The sequence below is a fragment of the Sitodiplosis mosellana genome, unplaced genomic scaffold, assembly GCF_009176505.1.
Source record: "Sitodiplosis mosellana isolate CC-2019 unplaced genomic scaffold, AAFC_SMos_1.0 Smas_scaffold_1, whole genome shotgun sequence".
NCBI lineage: Eukaryota > Metazoa > Arthropoda > Insecta > Diptera > Cecidomyiidae > Sitodiplosis > Sitodiplosis mosellana.
In genome coordinates this window covers 21,720,002-21,742,787 of record NW_022595244.1, presented here as the reverse complement: position 1 = coordinate 21,742,787, position 22,786 = coordinate 21,720,002, and the positions used below count along the sequence as shown (strand labels likewise).

Sequence of the window (22,786 nt, the reverse complement as noted above, 5' to 3'; positions counted from 1 at the left end):
GGACAGCATTGGAAACAAAACTGCGAAATATTCTCACGTTCGGCTGTGATATCAACTTCAATGTAAAGAAGAGTTTTCCGTTTTCATTTTGATTTTTCAATTTTTGCAATTTATTGGTATTCCGAATGGGATTATTGGCCGGGAAAAAATTATTTTGTAAACATTTTGGCCGCTTCTATGCAAAATGAGTTCATTAGCAACTCATTTGTTTGTTCATTTGTGATATTCAGTTTGTTGCCCATGGCACCCACCTAGTCTCGTTTATTTGTTCAATCGAATTTTAGGGCGAAAAAAAATCAGTTGATTTTCCAGTAATGATAATAAAACGCATTGAAAAATTGCTGTAACCGTGGCAAATCAAATATTTTCTATTTGCTTTGCCCCAACAGTTTGATGAGTGTTTGACATTTCTAAGACGATTGTCAGTTGAAGATGAAAAAAAACCATCGGCCAACACTGACGATTGCAAAATGTATATGTAGAGTATAATGGACGAAAGAAAAAAAATACGAAAGAAAATCCGAAGAGAGACTAAACACGAAAAAGGTCAACAGTATATCCGTTAAGTGGAAGGTAAAATAAACGCATCTCTCATGTTGGGCTGGTTGCTACTTGATTTATATACACGTTTTACTCAAATTTTGTAATGCCGTGTACCTTCGATGGGCCAATGCGTAATGATTCTTACCAAATTCAATGCATTGAAATGAAAATGCGCAAAAATGGAATCAAAAACCAAACCGCAAAACAACAACAACAAAAGCAACAGCAGCAGCAGCAGCAACGCCAACAAGAAAAAGAACTTTCGTAAATCGAACAACAATAGGTATTCAATTGAAAAGGATTTCTGCTTTGTTTGTTTACTCGAAGTTTTGCCATCCTTCCAGAAATATGATATTACTGGTGGAGCTGCAGCAATTTTATGTATATATATACATTTATTTAGTGTATTAGACATTCACGTTTTCATTTAGTCAAGCCAAATATATGCGAAAAAAAATATGGAGAAAAGAAAAGAAAAAAGGGAGAGTGATATTGCTTGAGTGATGACAGCATTCAATTGGTGAAAAGCAGAGAAATATTTTCTTATCATTAATCCCCCGTTATCAACAAACACGATCGCTACCTCTTGCAAATGTATATATAATTCTGTGCGTCTCCGTTTTCTTCTTTTATTTCATTTGTAGGGTGGTTTCAAGTGTGTCTGGCTATACGAAACTTTTGCCGTTGAAATGAAACGACACACTTACACATACATGCTCATACTTTTACAAACACTCATAGCGAATCACATCGAATGTAACAAAATAAAGACGTTCTGAACATTTTGAACATCTTTTGTGAATGCGCTTGTACATACAGACTCTTGGTGTGCTAACTCTTAATGTCACACACTGTTACGCATATATATCCTTTATGTGTTTTCGCCATTCGTTCGCTGTCTAAAAATGGCACTTTTTTTGACACACACACACACCCAGATATTTGATTTGGGTTGCTTTTCAGTTCAAAGCATTCATCGGAAAATATAATTGACAATAGAATTATCGTTATGGTTGGTATATAACCAGTGACTTATTTGGTTGATAATTTCACTTTTGCGTCTCTCGATATGCAATTGATGTAGATAGATAGATAGATAGAGTGCGAGAGAGAGAGAGAGAGAGAGAGAGAGAGTGAAAGAATGAGAGAGGAGAAAAAAGAAAGTGAACATTGAGCAAATGTAATTACGCTCTAACTTTTGCACCGAACCTGAAACCAATTTAACATGCTAAAGATTTGCTCCCTCTTCAACTCATTCACACACATACACACACATCGAGGATAAAAAGAAAATCCCACAAGTTTAAATTACGTGCTTCCGATTCCATTTGATTTGTTTTGAGTTAATCCGGTATGAAATCGGTGCATAGATGAAATCGTGCTTAATTAACTCTGTGTGATTTTGCAAAGGCGATTAAATTTTCATTTTCGATTCAAACCGTTTCGATTCAATCTTAAGGTTTACTTATCATGTTTTCAGAGAGTGTGGTTGTCTTTCTTCATGTGCATGGCGTGCGATTCAGTTCGGAGAGCAGAATGTGAAGTGGAAGCTTGGATGTCTTTGATAAATGAGTACCACACCGTCGGTTATTGAACGATTATTGAGTGAAACATATGAAGCAAAAGTCCCAGAGTGTGTATTTGCAGCACGTAAAAAAGCGTAAAATTCCAAAACATTGTACATAAGGTTTTATGCGTTGAATCAATAATGGTGTGTGTGTCATTGCTGGTGATATTGATGTTGTTGTTGTGGAAAATCAATCGTAAAATTTGTTTTTTTATATGGCATCAGAGTGAGCACGCGTTGTGTATTTTACAAAGGGAAAATCGCCATTTATCACTCCGACCAATAACTGTAGACTCTGACTTCCTTTCTTCTCCCACATCCAATCCAACATATATGGTGTAGATAGAAAAACGCACACCGAGAGAGAGAGAGAGAGAGAGAGAGAGAGAGAGAGAGAGAGAGAGAGGAGGCAGTGATACGGGTGAATAAGTGTAAATATTCGGTAAAGTTCATTGAAATCATTTAAAGCGATTCTCCACATCTGTATATAAATTGTAAGTAAACTTTTTATTCCATTTCGATGGATTTGTGGAAATCGCATTTATCGTTCATAAATAAATCGTAGAATTTTTTTGTTTGCACACAGCTCCTAATTCACTTTCCATGTTACATGAAATTACATTGCATCGCAAATACACACATTCATACATGGATGCGAATGGAAATTATCATCATCTGCTGCCGCAAAATCTTAAAGCATGTTCGTGTCGACGTTCTTGTATATATGTATATATATGATGCACGTCTGAACAAGATTGTTTTTGGATTAATATCACTTTTGAAGTTGCAAAATTTGCGGATAAAATGAATGGTTTGCAATATTTCAGGGACACTCAGATAAAGTTTGAAAATCTGGATTTCGGCCGCTGTTTTTGCGGAGAGACGGAGTTAAAGAGAGGAAAAAAGTTCATAATGGATAACGCGCTTTGCGATGAACTGACATCGTCTTTCGATTTTAAACTTGGAATTTAATAAATTTCGGTTTTCGTATGTGACCTTATAATACCCACATAAATTCAAGGCATCCCGACTCTTCGAAAAGATACACAAAAACCGTCCGAAAGAAGCAACGAACAAGAAAAAGAAGTAAGAACTATGATGGTGCTATTCAACTGAAAACTTGTGTATTACTTATCGTATGGAAGAGTGTGTATGATGGGGCTGTTTTCATCAAACGTGGTTTTATAGTCCGCAAATGCCTCCTAGTAATGGATTAATGGGTTCAATTCAAGGTTCGTTGAATTTCCAATTTTTTGTTCGACTCTTTAATTACGGTCGTTCACTGCATACAATGGCAATTTGTAACGATGCGATTTTTTTTCCTGTCGCAGTTTGCTAATGACTTCACCAAAATCCCGCAATAATACAACTAAAGTGGTGATTGAAAACAGAGGTGATTGAAAAATAGCACACCGATTCACCGTAATTTCAATTTCATATCAATAAATCTGATCGCAATCAATGAACTACAAAAAATATTGGTATTAACTCTGAACTCTGCTGGCTCATCCAGTTATTTTTTTTTTTTTTTTCAAAGCACCATCAGTTTTTTTCAAACGATTTCCTGAACCAATTTTTACTCAAGAAAAAAAAAACAATTTCACAAAATGCACATAGTATCAATTTATCCGTCTTTGTTCACTTCACAATAACCAAACCAACAAAAAAGGTATGTGTAAATCAATTGTGCCGTTTGATAAGACGACGCGAAAAACTGTGACAATTTCGATTGCGGATTTGTTGTGATCCCATTCAAATCTCGTTTCAAACTGAGCTTCAATGGAAAATGAATCGCTGATAAATACATAATATTTTGTGTTTAGCATCGAAAGCTTTTCGCACTGCACAGTGCCGCGCACACATATTCATCTTTTTTTCCCTCATACATAACCAAACCAACCATCCAGGCAGTCAGCCAATTCGTGAATTCGGTGTGCGAAAAAAGTGTGTGTGCGACGAACGCAAAACGTGTTGTTTCTGCTCAGTTTCCCCTTCAACATGTTGCTTCAAACACACGCAGCGGGCATTTACTTGTTTTCCATCGAAAGCAGCAGCACAGCACTCTATTCTCACGGACTGATGTCGATAGAAACGTGTGGTTTACTCTATGTTATGGCCTTCAATAGAGCAGCAGCGTTCTCAGTTTGTGTTATTCTTATATATTTTGCAGACATTTATGTTTGTATGAACACAATTTTCGTTTCGATTTTTATTTGTTTTTCATTGTTGTTCAAATTAATTTGATGATTGAAAGTCAAAGAAAATCACTTGGCGGTACGTTTCACGTCGTTTCAATCACCACAGTATAGGAATAATGGAAAATGTAATATCAAAAGTGTCAGATCCAGAGATTCTATCTATATATATCTATATCTTTTTATGGTGTCGTTTCAATTTAATCACCGAAGTGTGTGAAAAATCTTTATGGGAAAAATACAAAAAAAAAACATGCTTGGATCATTTCCGCGTAGAATGTGCGCTTTGCATGCCAAATTTTATGCGTGTCTTTTTTAATCTCTATTGAATAAAATACCACTAAAAATTTGGGTCGATTTTAAATCGAATGAAATGGAAAGGATATTCCAAAGCGTTGAATTAATTTGACAACCTGAAAAGGGGTCTCTAGCATGACTTTGTTTCACAACGAAGATTTGCAAGAAAGATTAGAGAGAGAGAAAACTAACTGAATTATCGGAATCATGGGCTTTATCGAGCTGCATCGATTTGCACTCAACCATCAGATGGTTTTGGTTGTGCGCGCCGGTGATTTGTAAATATTTTATCGATTGACCTTTCCCAGATTTATTCCGGGGGCAAATCATCAATCAGGTGGATGTTTTTATAGAATCCATTATCATTTCATTGAATTGGCTCGCATTCGACGAATACCATAATTCGAAGTATTTGAATATGAAAACACACGATAACCGTCAGCATCGGTTTGTTGGTTGGCATGCGTGCGTGCGTGTCGAACGAACATTGCGAAAGGAAATTGAAAATACAAATTACTACATCGAAGTTCTATGTTTTGGTGAGAGTTGTGCACGAAACTCCCCTGTTATGCCCAATACAAATTATACGGATATTGTGATTTCATGTAATGTAAAAATTAATTTCCCAAAATGTGTACATTTCTTCCTTTGACTACTTTTTATGGTGGTATTGTTCGTGTGAAGCAATTCGATTTCACCGATTTATCGGATCTAAATCGCTGATATCGACCAATTTATGAAACTTTTTTTTTCTAGATTGAAAAACAAAGGATAATTTATGAACTCCTACACCTGAAACAAATCCAAAGCAATCGACCAGAGATTTATTCCCTTGCATATTTGATTCAATTAAATTGATTAGGATAATGCCTTTCAGCAACAATAAAATGCAAATTATAAGTGTACTTTTTAATTGTTAATTTTGAACGAATTGCCAAATGCACTAATTCAGCCATTTCGTGTTCATGGGGCCGAAATACACACATCTGGAGTTTTTCCGGTCATGAAACCGAACAAATTTTCTGTTCAAATTATCAATGCCATTTTCCTGAGGGCAGTTAAGTGAATTTTAGCGTGCGTGTGTGCACTATTTGAAACTATATTATCCACCTATTGAAGTGCTTAAATTATATGACTGCTCTATCATTAAACTCTAATAGCTGAGACGTAATTCAAAGGGATAATAAAACAGCACTTGTGAAATTCGTCAAGCTCAATCACAGTAATCTTGTAGAACGAGCGAAATGTATGTGGGGTTTCAAAAATCCATTTGGATTAGATTGAATGAACTAAAATAGGATGTCTAAGATTTTTCAAGCATTTTTTGATTTTTTAATGAAAAATACTCCATATTTTTGTTTCCCGAATTTTAGAACATATTGAAATACTTCATCTGTAAATTCAGAGTTTTTCATTCTAAAAATATTCGCATTGAATCCTGACATGCAGGTAAACAACTCAACATATTTGCGGTTACGTTTCACATATATCTCAATCCACCGTTTGAAAGCTCAAACTTGTTGCTATCTTTATATATACGCTGGTTTTGTTGCTCCCCACTGTTAACACACTGCACTTGACAAGCTTTTTCAGACGACCCGTGCCACATTGACAAAATCTGTCTAATCGGGAATTGAACGCACTGATTTTGACTTCGGAACAAAAACGAAAAGAAAAGAACGAACGTTTTTTTTTTTTCAAATTCAAACCACTCCGTTTATTTTACCATTTTTATCATCTTAAATCAATTCCTTTCGAATTATTATTATGATTGCAATAAAATAAAATTAAATTCTTTGATATTTTGTGTGAAGTCATTCAATAAAATCGAAAACAGTAATTTCTACTAGCACCGCACAATTACAATATTGTCGAAGAAATGTTCGCATTAATTTCTTTTTGGCTATCAAAGCCAATAAAGAAGACGAAAAATCCAAGAAAAATTGTGCAATTAAACAACCGCTAAAGGCTCACTAGTAAACTTCAATTGAGAAATAATGTTCGAATTTATTTGGAAAAAAAACCAATTCAAAAATTCACTCAATTTCGTAGGTGGAAAAAAATTGGTGCAGACAATTGCAACAGATTCAGTGTATAGACGAAATTAAAACTTAAAACTTAAATTTAAAAAATGTTAACACCAAAATTATTATCAAATTATCATTCATTTCTCCGTCTAATCGATGCAAAGCGTTCGGAAGTTGCCGGAAACTTCTTGGTCGGCATTAACGCTGGCGCAGCTGCGACTGTTCACACTGTTCAACTTCCATCTGCTTTCGTCCAACAAATAATCTCTGCAATATACGAGATGTAATTAATATAATTAATTCAATTCAATGACATTTGAAATGTGATTGATTTCATTAAATTCCACCAATTTCGAAATGATTAAATTTAAATTCGCAATGGAATTTTACCTATATGAATCGAACAATTTCACGAAACGGCTCTTGATTTCTTTCACTTCGCCGGACTTTCCGCCGTATTCAGCTGGCAACAAATCTTTTGGAATGAATTTGTACAATGTGTCTGAATCCGGTTTGTGGAAATGGAGCTGAAACAAACAACAAAAATGCATGCCATTATTGTTTATCGATTGATAAAACAATCATGTTTTATTGTATTTGATTCGTCAACAACAACTGCGGGAGACCTTGGACTTGAATTTTTTTTGGACAAAAACTGTTGGCGTCGTCAATTTTATTTATTTATTTTTTTTAGCGAAATTCGCGGCAAATAAATGGAATCACCGCATTTGGTATATATCCAAATGAGTAAGAAACCGGTTTTACGAAAATACTTGGTGTGCGATACACGAAGTGAAACTATTCTTAATCCTCAAGCTAGACTCTGTTCGTTAGCAAACAACGTCATATGTTGGGCTTTCGAAAATTTCTCAAGATTCGCAAAAAGTTAATTGATGCTAATGCAGCGAATATATTCGCTATGAACGTAAGGAGTGAGGAAAAAACCAAACAAAAATATATATAAAAGAAGATTCTGTAGTGTATAAAACATTGATATAAATGGTATTATTACCAATTTAGAGACTTCTTTGCGCATAAAAGGCCGTATAATCGCCATGATACGATCCAAATACGGCGAACAGTTGATCACATGAATTTGGCGCAAACGCACTGGATGCGATTCCTGAAGAAACAAGAAATTTGATATTATTTCATTTTAGAAAAAACGACCATTATCGTTAAACTTACTTGTGTGTATTTCATGTAAATACGTAATACCGACAAAACAACGCAGGTAACATGTCTCAAACTGAATCCGGCCATATCGAACACGGGTATTTCTCCATTCCAACCACTGTTTGGCTCATCAGCATCCATACAGACCAAACGAACATCGGCCACCATGAAGAACATCCTAATCGCTTCGGTGAAGTTAAACTGAAACATGCACATTTTTTTTGGTTAAAAATCACGTTCAATTGAAATAAATGGGGGAAAATGCTATTTCCTCAATAACACATGCTATTACATTCATAAAATAACACTTTCGAAACTCGACTTATTTATAAAAACAAAATTCCATTAAACACTAACTTTTGCGACGAATGAATGAATGAGTGTTGAACAACATTGCAACGATTCAATTCGATGTTTGATTCAATGACTGACTATAGACAAGAAAAACGTAATCCTTTTGTGTTTTGCGATTACATATGATTGCATAATGATGTAATGGCAATACATGCCGTTGGATTTGCCAGTGGAGTGCCATTAAAGGTTAGAAGTCACTTAATAGTGATAATAACCAGTATTGCACTGACGACAAACCAACAAAACGCAACAAATACAATCATACACAAACAGTGGCTCATAATGGAATTTAATGAGTCATTTCATTTTTATGAGTTTCTTTTCTCATAACATAGTAGTGGCATTGTTTCCAACTGGACAACGTTATTTTAATAATAATCTGCTTCATGATGGGTCGTAAATCACACATTGTGTGAGAGAGAGAGAGAGAGAGAGTGAGAGAGAGAGAGAGAGAGAGAGAGAGAGAGAGAGTATGAAAAAATGACGACGACTTAAATGATGAAATATGGAGAAAATCGACCCAAATGAATGTGTTCATTTCATGCGATGCGATTTTCACAAAGAAAATAATCTCTCTTTTCCGAAAACAAAAATATTAACAACAAGCATTGAAGTTATACAAACCTTTTCGACGTCTGTGTCACAAAGCCGATAAAACATGATCTTAAAATTTTCTCGCGTTGCATACGGCAGCGGTATCATGTCCCTATATAAAATCATATTTTCAACAGAAAAAAAATCAACATTTTTTTTTCAACTAACGAAATTGTTCTGCTGAAAATTATGGTTCCATGTCAGCTTTTTTTGTATTCAATTAAAACGAGATTCTTTTTGTTACTGTGGCATTTTAACACGTGGAGTTCATTGTGCGATACAAGCTCAGGTGAGCAGAATAAATGCCATGTTTGTGTTTTTTTTTTAGTTACGTTTGTTTCATAACGCGATTACTTTGGCTATAATTGCATGTGGTTTTTTTTTTCTACAGACATTTCAAAATGGAGCATCAAAACGTTGTTATTAGCACAAACTAAGCATATATGTGGAATCATAATTTTCTAAGCAATTTGTGTATTTGCGGCTTGCAGCATTGCTCGAGAATGGACACTTACGTAACTTCAAAAACTTGCTTTGATTCAATGGAATTCGGATCGCGCTTCAAGAATATATGAGCGTAATTGTTGCGCATGTTGAAACTATTTTCAATTAGTTTCTTCGTCTTTTCCACATTACCATACACCGAATGAATGAACCGCTGTATCAAAATTGGATCTGCAATGACATTTTTTTTTTCGGTTACAAATCATAATTGAATGAAAAAAAAATTAAATTGAAATCTGAAACATTTAAAAAAAAAAAACAAAATTCTTCCAATGTGCATTTTCGAACCGCGGACAATTGAAACACCAAAAAGCCTTGGCAAAACTAAGAGAAAGTTTATTTTGCCACTTCTTTGTGACTCCATATATTGGTTATAATAAATTAATGAGTTTTTATCTAACTTTTAATCTAAACTTGGAAAAGAATATTGCTGGCTCTTCTACGAATGTGCAGTGGCCATGTGCTTGGTGAGATACTTATTTTCATAAAATATTTTGTCACAGATTTTGCACGTAAATGTCTTTTCAATTATGCCATGCACCGATCGCTGGTGTCGTTTTAAATCAATTTTAAACATATAGGCTCGCGTACAATCATTCACGATCTGGCAGATGTACGGTTTTTCTCCGGTGTGAACCTATTTTCGAAGAAAAAAAAAGTTTTCCTCAATTCAAAATTCAATTCTTAACGGAATTTTGTCGGTTTTCATTTCTATTTACCCTCATATGTTGTCGTTTGTGATTACTTCTGCCAAAATCTTTTCCACAAATTTCGCATTTGTATGGCTTCAGTCCCAAATGAGCGTTCATATGTTCGGTCATATTTGTCAATTTATGGAAGCGTGCTCCGCAAAACGAACAAATAAATCGCTTATCATCGGTATGGGTGACCATGTGATGTTTTAAATTCGACTTATCGGCAAAAGCAAATTTGCATATTGAACACAAATGCTTTTCGACGATGCCATGAACTGTTTTCAAGTGTTTACGCAACAATTGCTTTTGCCGAAATTCTTCGGTGCAACCTTCTTGATTGCAGGCTATTATCTTCACTGGTCGAGATTTCTGAATTCGAGCCGATTTCTTATCTTCACCAATATCTTCGTCTTTTTTCGTAGGCTTTTTTCGATTTCGTTTTCTTTTGCTTGGTTTTGGCTGTTCGGGTGGATCGTCATCTTCCTTTGAAAAAATGACTTGTTCACAAACCGTGTGCCTGGAAATGTCAGCAACAATGCTCAAGGGACAATCGTCCGAATCGGTTTCTTCCTTCATCACCGTCTTATTCAACGCTTCGTCATCGTCGTCATTATCTTCTGTTGATACATCTACGGCAACGTCTTTCAGTCTTTCTATCGCAACAAATGGTTGCAAATCCTCATAATCATTACTATCACTTTGACAGACTTTCGTACAATGGGCTGGTCGATGTAGTTCAAATTCCAAATCGCCAATTAATATCACTAGACGATTACAATCGCTGCATTTTTTGTGTATAAAGTGTGTTTCCAAATGATCATTTCGCTCCAGCCGCGTTGAATACCGCTCTCGACAAATTACACAATCATAGCCGAAGGGTACATCGTCAACTGTGAACAAATTCATTGAGTAATGTTGTTGGTATCGATTAAATGGAACATTTCACCCGGATTTCATTAGCATACCTTCAATTTTAATGATTTCCATATTGGTTCCTCTTATTCTAAGCAACAGCACGATTTCAAAATACTTAGAATAAATGATTCACATTGAGGTTTTTCCCTCTGTTGATCAAGTTTTGCCGCTTGAAAACATATAATCGTGCTTCAGATATAAATAAACAATTTTTATGGACTGTCAATTACTTGACGTTTCCAATTTTACGGTAAGTGTTGCCAGATCAGGTCGAAACATTGCGAGCGCCTGCACTGTTCGCTCGTATTTCAATGAGCAAGCAACACGCAACACTTGTCTACATTGAAAATAGCTTACACTCATTTCATATGCAGAATTTTCAACACTTCTTCAGATAAACACGTTCCAAATGAAGAAAGTTAAAACAAAGTCGATCTGCATGAGTAATATTTTCAGTTCATCAAAAACTGGTTCTCAACGATGCTGATGAAAGAATTAGCAAAGACACCTTTTTTTACTGTCTTCATTTGAATTCTGGGAAGACGGGCAACCGTCAATCGACAGATGAGTCTTTTAAGAAACGTAAAAAAAAATTCCAGGCATCCATAGATGTTGGCATTGTTTACTTTCGTTGATTTAAATTTAAAATTTAATTTAATAAGCCGTTCTAGTCGGTTGAAAACAGTTCGATTGTCAAACAACAATACGATGTGTATTTTATGTGCACAACGGAACCAGTATGAAGTGGCCAAACCTTTCATGTTTGGTTAAAAATAGCCACAAAACTTGAGTTTGGTACTTAATTAAACCGAAAAATTGACACGCGCATTCGTTGACGGCTGGTTTTGTGGTCAATAGTTTTTTTTTTTTTTGCTTTTTCATCTGTTTTATATAAAATTATTGGTTTCTTGAATGACGTTGCTTCGGTACGGTGTTGATTGAACAACACAAACAACGAGTTGACTGCAGCGTGTGACTAACGTTCAATATAACGCAAAACCGGCTGAGCAATGGAATTTTTTTTTCTGCACAAAGTGCGTAAGCGTTTTTCTAATTTCATGATTAAATCATCTATTTATTTGCGATGATGTCGATCGAAGGTAGGTGTCAATGTTGATGAAGACGATTTCTTGCTCATTCCAACTATAATTTAATTAGTAACATTGTTAATCCAATCAAATCAGATGTGCTAATGCTAAAAAGTAAATATGTATCTAAAATTCGTGACATTGAAGCCCACTCAATAAAATCAATTCCAAAATATTTTGTTTATTAGAAAGATTTTTGTGTTATTTTTAGTGTCATTTTATTATTTGTCTTCTTCATCAACTGGAAAAAAAAACATATTTTTCTGTTTTCGCACACTCAAAAGGTCAATCGATCAGATAAGTACGAATATGGGCTCAGTATACATGGAACGTATTGCGTGTTGAATTTAATTGATGAATGTACATTGTACATGTATAATAATCGAGTTTTTGAGGAAATTTTTCCGTTGTCTTGCACTTTGTGTACATAACGGAACCAGATAAAATGACCTTCGGACGGACTCTCAAGCCTAGAATCGTTGCTTGTCGTAAAACAAGTTTGCATGCACAATGCATATTGTATGCGCGTCAATGAACTTTGTTTTTCGTCGCTTTGCATTGATCTTTGCACATTTTTTCCTCTCTTCATCGATACGAGAAGCGTCGCTTCACGGCGTTGCAATTCTGAGTTAATGACGACTTCAATAAGGCAATTTACCTATTTATTCAGCGATCCAATGCTATCTTCATTAGAGGCATTAAAAACAAAAGATAGCATTTGTTTCATTGACAATCGCATTAAATATTTCTTAACTCAAACGTTTGGAATGGCATAAAAAATGCTATTAGGATCAAAGTGATAAAATGTCACCGCCACGGCTAATTTAATCAAAGAGATTTAAGAAAATAGACATGTATTCATTTCCAATGCGAACATATATGATTCGCAGCAAAACACAATTGGTTTCACGTACACCCGAGAGAAAGAGAGAGAAAAAACAGATCAACGAACTTGAAAAATGTTTTCCATCGAAATCGTCTCGATTCGCTTGAAAAAAAAAACAGACAAAAAATTAACTCATAACCCAATTCAAAGCGCGCGCGAAAACTAAATTTATCGGCATTTTACCAAAATCAAAACAATTCCACCCACCTAACGAACGGTCATATGTGTCAAGTTCATTTTCTCATCATCTACATTCGTTTTACGCCGACTTGTTTGATGATTTTTTTTGTTCATATACGATTTTTTTTCAGTTTCAATTCGATGAGCTTTTTTTTCGACTACTTTCGTGTGATTATGCCACGTGGGGCGATTAAAACCAGTTTAATATTTTTATTCCAAAATACAAGTTGTAACTTTTCAAGTCTCGTGCCCAAATAAATCTCAACTAATGTTTGGCCATTGTTTTGTGTGATTCTAGATTAAAAGCAAGTAAATTCATTCGTCATCACACATCAAACACGAACGCCACTAATCTTCCTCGTAGCAACGTGAAAAAAAAAATCATTGCCAAGGCTTTTATTCGCATTTTGTACATTATACGTAAATGCATCTGACAGCAGTTATTAATATTTTTCAAGAACATGGTATTTAATTCGAAGAAATGCTTTGGCATTTTCCATATGAACAATGAAACTTGAGTGTTATTGTGCAAAATCAATTGGTGGTGCTGCTGCCACTGCCAACGAAAAAGAACAAAGAAAACCACAGATGACGAGATCATTCACTTGAAACTAATATTACCATTGAATTGAATATAATGAAGAAACCAAACACGCGGCGCAATTCATTGTGTTAAAAGACTCCGTTTAAAATTTACCGTGTAATCGATGTACGCAGTTTACAATGCGTAAACTTGAACTTGTATATTGCTTGTTTCATTTATATTTTATTTTACCTTTGTGATTAAGTGGCAATTTTATTGTGAAAAAATCAATTGCTAAATCGTTACGATCGCTCTTTTCACTTCTTCAATGCTAAAAATAGCTCTGTAGAAAATGAGAAGCCAAACTTTTAGCATCTAAAACGGTTTGATTTGATTTTTGGTTGCCAAATATGTGTTTAGATTCTGTAGATGGTATGGTTTAATTGGTTACAGGGACACACACACACCGACGACATCAGATCTAAGTTATGACCATTTCGTTTTTCTATTATATTCTAATCATTGTTAATAGAAATAAGACAATATCATGCAATGAATCAACCAAATTCATGGGGTATGATCTTGACACATAAACCCAAACACCAAATTCCAACCTTTAATTTCTTACATATCACCAGAAGAGAAAAAAAAAGTATCATTCCTATTTGTGTGTTTGGTATTTAACATTTTACCATGCAAACTGTGACCATTCATGTGTTTTTGTAGTTTTTCGCTTCATTTCCATTGGCCGCAACACAAATGGTGGGTAACTGCGCCGAAAATATTGTGCGCCAAAACATGATCGACCTTCGCCGTCTAATTAAACGTTTTGAAATGTAGAACGGCATTTGTCTTTTTTCGGTTTTTCTAAAACACTTTCAAGGGTTATGAGGTAAACAAATGGGTGCCAGATGATTTATGTTATCATTTTATAGATCTACGTGATTTTTCTTTGAATGACCTGGATGATCGGCTGCGCCTCTTTTATATGTATTTATTAACTGGTGTGACGCTTTCCATATAACAGTGATGCAAATCGAAAACATAGAGTCTTTCGTTCGAAGAGCCTATTTTTTAACAAAAAATTCCAAATGTATATCAAGATAGCGGTGAATTTGAAGCAAACGTTTTATCTCCACATCTATCACCATTACAATTAACATGCAAACGCACCCAATATTGCAAATCGAACAACATTTTGTTTTTGTTTCGTCTTGAATTTTAAATAGGTTTTTCGAAGCGAATCTAAACGAAATTATTCCAGTGCGGTGAGACGATGTCAAACGTTTTCAACAATAAAATTGAATTAACTACGCTGTGCGCCAATGATACCAATCATTTAAAATCCATCAACCATTTTTGGCTTGGATTTTTATGAAAAATGCTTTCGAACGAATTTAAATTTCGAGCTATTGCTTCATATGCAGTGTCTACATGTATCTGCTTCTTCAATGAAGAAATCAAACTTGCTTTGCTTCGTCTGATGTGCGCATGCATTTTGTTCCATCTTTAATTAGTCTGTTCATTTCCTTGTGATTACGATAACACACGTTGATAAAGCTATTTCTAAATCACATGCAAATGTGCGTTTTTCTATCTGAACAAATCATTATATTTGAACCAGGAGGTAAGACAACCATAGTTCATTGTTGTTTGGTGCCATTAACGAATTTTAATTACCCTCCAATCGCAATGAAATCCAACGAAACTACTAATTTGGAGCGTATGAATTAAAAGAGTTTTAAATTTCAAATGAATGCGATTTAAAACGTTGGGAATTGACATTTATTTTTTTTTTTACATTTGGACTGTGGAACCCTGAGCATGAATGATTGCAAATAGTAAAATTACGAACGCATGCCAGTTTACACTGGCAAAAGTTGTCAACAGTTAACGCCAACCTCTGTACTCGCACGCTTTGTGTGTTTGTATTTTTGTTTCGTGTGTTTTCTTTTACTGTCAATCAAAACAATAATAATCACAATGACCACATAGCCTGTTACTGTATACCAATGATGAAGCGTAGCGAAACGAAGTTTGATTTCAACAGTTAAGCTTAAACAAAACTAACAGTTTCAAACAATTTAAATCTGATTATAGCAAGAATTCATCATAAGCAATCTTCTGTGGCATATTCTATGAATTTCTGATTCATCATAGAATGACACGGGCACGAGTCGATTCAATGGGAATCGTTTTGTCGTGGCAATTCAACAGTCGATGTTGTGCTATTAAAAATCATTCGTTGAATTCTTTTATTTTGTTCTCTGAGCTATGCTTTATCAGTAGTGCCTTCATTATTCTCACTACTCACGATATCGCAATCGGATTATTTGAATATTTGCTAGTTTTTTTTTCCCAACCTAATGAACGGAAATTGTTCAGATTGGTTCTGGAATATGCAAAATAGCGTGCAATGAGCATGCAATGATCTCAGCCGCTCGATTTTGATATTGAGATTCCAGAAGTATTTCATTTTTGCAAGTAATGTTGTGTGTTCGCCTCATAGAGACGGCATAACACAATCGATTGGCGCGCATTATTGCATAAAAGTCTTTGTACAAGCTGATAGACTTTAGCCATTTCGCACTTGAATGCTAAATAAATAACTCTTGAAAATGGCTCGTAAAACATACAAACCGTTTGTGTGTCTGTTTGATTAATTTTTATTTTTTCATAGGCTTTTTGCTAGTTCTCTCCTCGAAATCACACCGAATGTGTCAAATAAAAATTAATTAAAAATCACGATACTATGCTAGCAAATGCGTTCATTGTATTCTAATAAAATGATCGATGTGAGACACAATGTTTTGAGCGAGAAGATTTCATGTCACGGAAAAAAATGATTTGATAGATGGATGAATGAAGTAACTAGAGAAACCGCGTTGTAAAAGACATGTCCGCATTCGATGTGCACATGGAATCTATTTGATTTTAATCAAGTCACCAATAATTATAATTATCAATGAAAGTATCTTACGTATATTTTGCGGCAAATGTGGTTGCGTTTTGATCCAGCTTTGGATCGCTGGAACATGTTTGAAATGTTCATACTCCGGATTATCACTGACAACCATGTTAGTTTTTTTTTTTTTACTTTTTTGATTTAAACTCGCGTCTAATTTCGTTTTTAAACGACTGAACAGAACACAGCAATTTTTCTCGGCGCACAAATTTAATTTGATCAAATGAACTTCTCTATAATTTGTTTCTATTTTCTCGTTCAAAAATGAACTTCAACTAGTTTTGATTTTATTTTCAGTGTGTCATTTGAAGCGTACCAACAACTTTTATAAACGATTTTTCTTTTTGTTACAGAGAGAAAACCGCGTGCGTTCGCTACAACGATTCAAACGCAAGTGCGATGGTCTATCAAGAGACTTGAAGTGATTTGGCGACATGCGAGAAAGTATTTAATAGCGGCTGTCGGACCTAGAGCAACACAAACTTGTGATCACACAACGTTAGTATTGTATCGAACATATATGAGACTTCCACCGCACTGCAACTAGCCACATAACCGTTGCCCCGAACACATCGTCGACACAAATTTCTGTTCTGTTACAAAACTTCTGTATATGATTAAAGAAAAACGATGGAGTGGTGGTAAAAGAACGGCTTACCATAGAAAACACAGGTCTTGTTATTGCCATCAACTGGAAGCCAATTTCTTTGCTAGCCGATAAGCGAAAACCAAATCAAAAGAAACACATGGACAGAGAGATATGACACGGGCAATGTATCACTTTCGTTACTTCGATTCGTTTTGAAAGAAATACATAAGAGAGCGAGACGACAAAAAAGACTATTCAAAACGAATACCTCAACCAGATTACGCCGTATGGGCTTCTATGTGCAGAGAAATAAACAGCAAAACAAACATGTGATTTATCGAATACTTTACGCTGCTTTACGCCTGAATATCGGCAATTGTTCAATCAAATATTATTTTTCGCGATAGTGCTAGTTCTAACCATCACTCCTGATTGTGTGGACAATAAAAAAAAAACAGATTTTCCAGTATGTCATGCTTACTCATATTATAATCAATTTTAGGTTGAAAAGGTCGGCATCATATACTACGACGCATTCTCAATGTGCATTCGGACATAGTCATTACGCCTCAGCCGTTTTAAGAGATAAGACCACCAAACTGTGTGCGAATTTGAATACATAACATAACAGAAACAGAATTGTATAAATTAGTTTTGATGCGAAAGGACAGAATCAGTCAATTCCGCTCATTAGTAGAATTCAGACAGTACGAGGTGTTAAAAATATTATTGACTTCATATATCTTGTTTATTTATTGTGTTAAATCGAAAGTGTTTCGAAAATGACAAAATTTTCAATTTCTCGTCCAATTTTCATCAGAGTTCTCATTTCATTGTTTGCGATCAATCGTGTAAATACAGCAGCAATAAAAGCAGAACCGGCGCCGGTTTTGAATGTGGCTGTTATTGGAGCTGGAACATCGGGGCTAGTGAGTGCAAAATATGCACTGGCTCAAGGTTACAATGTGACAGTCTACGAACAGGCTGAACAATTCGGCGGGATTTGGTGGTACACAGACAAAACCGGCAAAGATCAATATGGTCAAAATGTCCATTCGGCGATGTACCTAGGACTTAGGTAAATTTTACAAACTCGGATTCTATTCTAAATGATATTTACATAATTTTTGTATTCGTTTAGAACGAATTTGCCACACCAAGTAATGGAATTCAACGATCATCCCTATCCGAATGGAACCAAATCGTATCCACCACAAGCCGATGTCCTGAAATACCTTCACTCATACGCGGATCGTTTTGGAATCAAGAAACACATCAAGCTCAGCCACTTGGTTATCCGCGTTCTTCCAATCGAAAATGACAAATGGGAAGTGATCGTGAAGGATTTGCCAAACGACAAATTCCAGACACTGATCTATGATGTCGTTTTTGTTGCCAACGGTCACTTTGCTTCGCCACGTTATCCAAGCATACCCGGCCTTGATGAATTCAAAGGAAAAACACTGCACAGCCATGATTATCGTTCAAAAGAAGAATTCCATGGTGGGATGCGGTTAAATTTAAGCATTCGCTTTTTCTTCATTAGTTTTTTTCACATTTCTAATTCCAATTCCCGTTTTTTAATCTGAACAGATGAAAATGTTCTTGTCATCGGAGCTGGACCTTCTGGTATGGATATTGTTTTTCAACTTTCGAAAGTTGCCACTCGAATCACATTCAGTCAGTTTAAGCGGCCAAACGAAACGAAAGAGGAGCGGGAAAAGCGTCAAAGTCTGATGCCACCAAAAACTACACTTCAAGATAATGTCGAACGTTTTACACCAACCGGCGCTGAATTCATTGATGGCACCCACGAAACATTCTCTTTGGTGATTTTTGCAACAGGTAAGAAGATTTTTTTCATGGCGAAAAATGCGTCTATATTGAATAAGTCACTAATACTTGTATATAAAATATTTTCAGGCTACAATTTCACGTATCCATTTTTGAGCGTTGACACTGGCATCACCGTGGAGGAAAATACTGTTTTGCCACTGTACAAGCAAGTCTTTAACATTGAACATCCCACGATGATTTTCATCGGTGTACCATTCACCACTTGCACCACTCGACTCTATGACTTGCAGGTAAATACAAATCATGCTGAGTTGATTCATTTTCATTTAAATCTTATGCAAATAACTAATGACGACTTTTAAATCAGGTGCGATTCGCAATGAAATTCCTTACGGGTGAAAAACAACTGCCATCGAAGTCGGACATGTTGACCGATATGCAAATTCAATTGCAAAATCACTGGGGTAAAGGCTATGGCAAGCGCTACACTCACTATCTGGGCGTTGAGCAGAATGAATATTTCAAGCAACTAGCTGAAACAGCTGACGTTGAACCGATTCCAGAAGTTTTGCCCGATATGCATTTCGATTCGCGCGAATCTATGAAAAAGGGCCCATCAGAGTTCCGTAAATTCAAATACATTATCATCGATGACAAAACGTTCACCAAGGAACGGGAAGAAGATTAATTTACGAACAACGCAAGGCTGACGAGAGAAAAAAAATCCATGACCCTGGCGATATTAATTCACCTTTTTAGAGGCACTTATCAATTAATAGTAGCAAAAAGTGTTTGTTTTGAATATATTTACTATCAAAATTTTTTACTTACATTCTGTGTATTATTTTTCAAGAAAAATTCAACGCTATCGAAATGTTGATATGTCTATGAAGAAGAGGGAATAATTGAAATGACTACATATACATCAACAATAGATGTTATCTTCGTATTAATTTAATCAATATAACGTAATGAATATACCGGCGTGTGCACCAAATACCACTGTTGAATATTTTTCAAATTCGAACCACATTTTTTGTTGGCCCCTTTAAAGTTGTAAACTTTCAATTTGCATTTACATCTATTTTCGCCAATTGAACGTTTGGAATAATTACCGAGAAATTGTTTGATTTCGAAAAGTTCTTCCTTTGGAATAAACTTTCCTATAAATGTTTATTAACAAAATATGTGCATCTCTTGCCGTTTAGAATTCTGATTAAAGAAAAAAATGCTGAAATTTTACAAAATGTGAAAATACATAAACTTCTACTTCGATGATCGTCAACATTTGAAGGTAAGCTACTTATCAGTTTCGTGAAAAACACAAAAAACTGTATAAAAAATTTACATTTTACATTTTTCATGTTACGAATAATGTTTTATTATTGAAGCGACGATTCATTTTTAAGATAAAGATTTTATGTTGCGCTTCAGTTCAAACACTTTTATTCCCATTTTTATTATCAACAACACATATTTATTCAATGCGCAAGATGTTAACCGGAGCAAAACGCGAAAATATGGCAAAGCCAAAAAGTTGAATAAGAAACAAAGTCATGTTAATTTGGCTCAGATTTTTGTCGGCCCATCCAGTGAAATAGCGTAAGTTTTTAATGAAGAAGGGGACATCAACGTAGTCTGAGGTAGAAAATGTTTGATTTATTTTGGCCTCTGTATTCGAAATTTTCTTTTGGTTTACTATTTTGTTTAGTGCTGTGAGCACGGAATTTATTATTCGGTTAAACAAGTTCACCAAAATTGTTGCCAAATGATTGAAAGCTCAACGTCACCTTAAATTAAGGTCCTTAATTGGTTCATACTTGAAATTGATAGATAAAAAGTTGTGCCTGATGTCAATTATTCGTAGGATCCGTAACAAGGAGGGGCCTCGAACAATTGACATTTGACATAAAACGAACAAAAAATATAAATATAAATCATATGTTCATTGTTCATACTTTCGAATTGTCATTTTCTCTGTCATAAAGGGTGATCTCTTTTCAATGGTGACTCTTTTTTTCATTTGCTAATTGATGTGTGTGTCGTAGAGTAGGCATTTTATTTTCTTCATCAAAATTTGATACGGCATCCGTTTTGTAATTTTATGTTGTGCATTTCATTTAGTTTATGAGGTAAAAAGCTCAATAAGATTGCGCCGTAATTGTTTCCATGTGCAGAGAAATAAACAGCAAAAAAAGCATGTGATTTTTAGATCATCATTGAATCCATTCACCTGCACAATCGCGTTGCACAAAATTTCGATTTCGCAGAGTAATAGCATTGAACCGAATGTATGTACAACAAGTTTGATGTGTGTACAAGGGTGTTTTCGGCATCGTTTAATCAAAAAATGGTATGCCTTATTCAATAGATCTCAGAATTCTGAGTCAATTGATAATATTTTTGTCGCGGATGGACTTGTGATGACACTTCCCGAAGCTGAAAACAAAAACAGTTTTATTCTGAATTTCCATAGTAACCTGCGATAACCAGATTTGATTTGATATTTGAAAGCAAAAATTTGACAAGAAAACATAAAATTGAATCTAGTTGTCACACGTTACTATAGAAATTCAGAATAAAACATTTTTCGTTTTAAGTTTCGGGAAGTGTCACCACAAGTCCATCCGCGACAAAAATGTTATCAATCGACTCAGAATTCTGAGATCTATCGAATGAGACTTACCATTTTTCAATTGAACGATGTCGAGAACACCCTAGTGTACATACGTCGTTATAGTTCGAGCGCTTCCCCTTAATATTTGTTATGCACTGTATTTTTGACTGTAATCATGACTCTCATAAATTAATCAATTTTAGGTTGAGTATTATAACAAGCAGCAATCGATATCATATTTTATGACATAATCTCATTGTGCATTCGGACATAGTCATTACGTCTCAGCCGTTTTAAAAGATTACACCACCAAACTGTGTGCTAATTTGAATATGTTACATATAGATAACGGAAACGGAAAGTTGTATAAATTAGTATTGATTCGAAAGGGCAAAATCAGTTGAGTACGGTCAATAGATTTCATAGCGTATGAAGTGTTGAAACTATTTGTTTCATATATTGTGTTTTACCGAAAGTGCTTTGAAAATGACGAAATTGCCAATTTCTCATGTAAATACAGCAGCGATAAAAGCAGAACCGGCGCCGGTTTTAAATGTGGCTGTTATTGGAGCTGGAACATCGGGGTTAGTGAGTGCAAAATATGCACTGGCTCAAGGTTACAATGTGACAGTTTACGAACAGGCTGAACAATTCGGCGGGATTTGGTGGTACACAGACAAAACCGGCAAAGATCAATATGGTCAAAATGTCCATTCGGCGATGTATCAAGGGCTTAGGTAAATTTTACAAACTCGGATTCTATTTTAAATGATATTTACATAATTTTTGTATTCATTTAGAACGAATTTGCCACACCAAGTAATGGAATTCAACGATCATCCCTATCCCAACGGAACCAAATCGTATCCATCACAAGCCGATGTCCTGAAATACCTTCACTCATACGCGGATCGTTTTGAAATCAAGAAACACATCAAGCTCAGCCACTTGGTTATCCGCGTTCTTCCAATCGAAAATGACAAATGGGAAGTGATCGTGAAGGATTTGCCAAACGACAAATTCCAGACACTGATCTATGATGTCGTTTTTGTTGCCAACGGTCACTTTGCTTCGCCACGTTATCCAAGCATACCCGGCCTTGATGAATTCAAAGGGCAAACACTGCACAGCCATGATTATCGAAGCGTCGAAGCATTCCATGGTGGGATGCGGTTAAATTTAAGCATTCGCTTTTTCTTCATTAGTTTTTTTCACATTTCTAATTCCATTCCCGTTTTTTAATCTGAACAGATGAAAATGTTCTTGTCATCGGA

The 22,786-nt window shown here is 35.2% G+C and overlaps 4 protein-coding genes across 4 annotated transcripts in view; 2 read left to right on the top strand and 2 right to left on the bottom strand.

Annotated features, from left to right (window-relative positions):
• Positions 1 to 6,288: 6,288 nt before the first annotated feature.
• LOC129566125 (alpha-tocopherol transfer protein-like) lies at positions 6,289 to 17,075 on the bottom strand. The gene is made up of 7 exons (XM_055441752.1): positions 16,525 to 17,075; positions 9,269 to 9,428; positions 8,784 to 8,865; positions 7,818 to 8,006; positions 7,642 to 7,752; positions 7,020 to 7,156; positions 6,289 to 6,896 (listed from the first exon to the last, which is right to left on the bottom strand). The coding sequence occupies exons 1-7, from the start codon at positions 16,619 to 16,621 to the stop codon at positions 6,779 to 6,781; spliced, it is 894 nt and encodes a 297-aa protein (XP_055297727.1). The 5' UTR covers positions 16,622 to 17,075; the 3' UTR covers positions 6,289 to 6,778.
• Positions 9,573 to 11,086, bottom strand: LOC129566119 (zinc finger protein 577-like). The gene is made up of 3 exons (XM_055441739.1): positions 10,918 to 11,086; positions 9,977 to 10,842; positions 9,573 to 9,894 (listed from the first exon to the last, which is right to left on the bottom strand). Exons 1-3 carry the CDS (start codon positions 10,937 to 10,939, stop codon positions 9,697 to 9,699), a joined length of 1,086 nt encoding a protein of 361 aa, XP_055297714.1. The 5' UTR covers positions 10,940 to 11,086; the 3' UTR covers positions 9,573 to 9,696.
• A 647-nt stretch (positions 17,076 to 17,722) lies between the features above and the next one.
• On the top strand, positions 17,723 to 19,725 carry LOC129566117 (senecionine N-oxygenase-like). The gene is made up of 5 exons (XM_055441723.1): positions 17,723 to 18,176; positions 18,240 to 18,601; positions 18,692 to 18,943; positions 19,022 to 19,185; positions 19,263 to 19,725. The coding sequence occupies exons 1-5, from the start codon at positions 17,881 to 17,883 to the stop codon at positions 19,581 to 19,583; spliced, it is 1,395 nt and encodes a 464-aa protein (XP_055297698.1). The 5' UTR covers positions 17,723 to 17,880; the 3' UTR covers positions 19,584 to 19,725.
• A 2,104-nt stretch (positions 19,726 to 21,829) lies between these two features.
• LOC129568698 (flavin-containing monooxygenase 5-like) overlaps positions 21,830 to 22,786 on the top strand; it is a 1,797-nt gene continuing 840 nt past the window's right edge. The window contains exons 1-3 of the mRNA XM_055446969.1: positions 21,830 to 21,911; positions 22,033 to 22,249; positions 22,313 to 22,658. Of these exons, the coding sequence (XP_055302944.1) occupies positions 21,845 to 21,911; positions 22,033 to 22,249; positions 22,313 to 22,658 (630 nt within the window). The 5' untranslated portion in view covers positions 21,830 to 21,844. The remainder of the gene's footprint in view (positions 21,912 to 22,032; positions 22,250 to 22,312; positions 22,659 to 22,786) is intronic.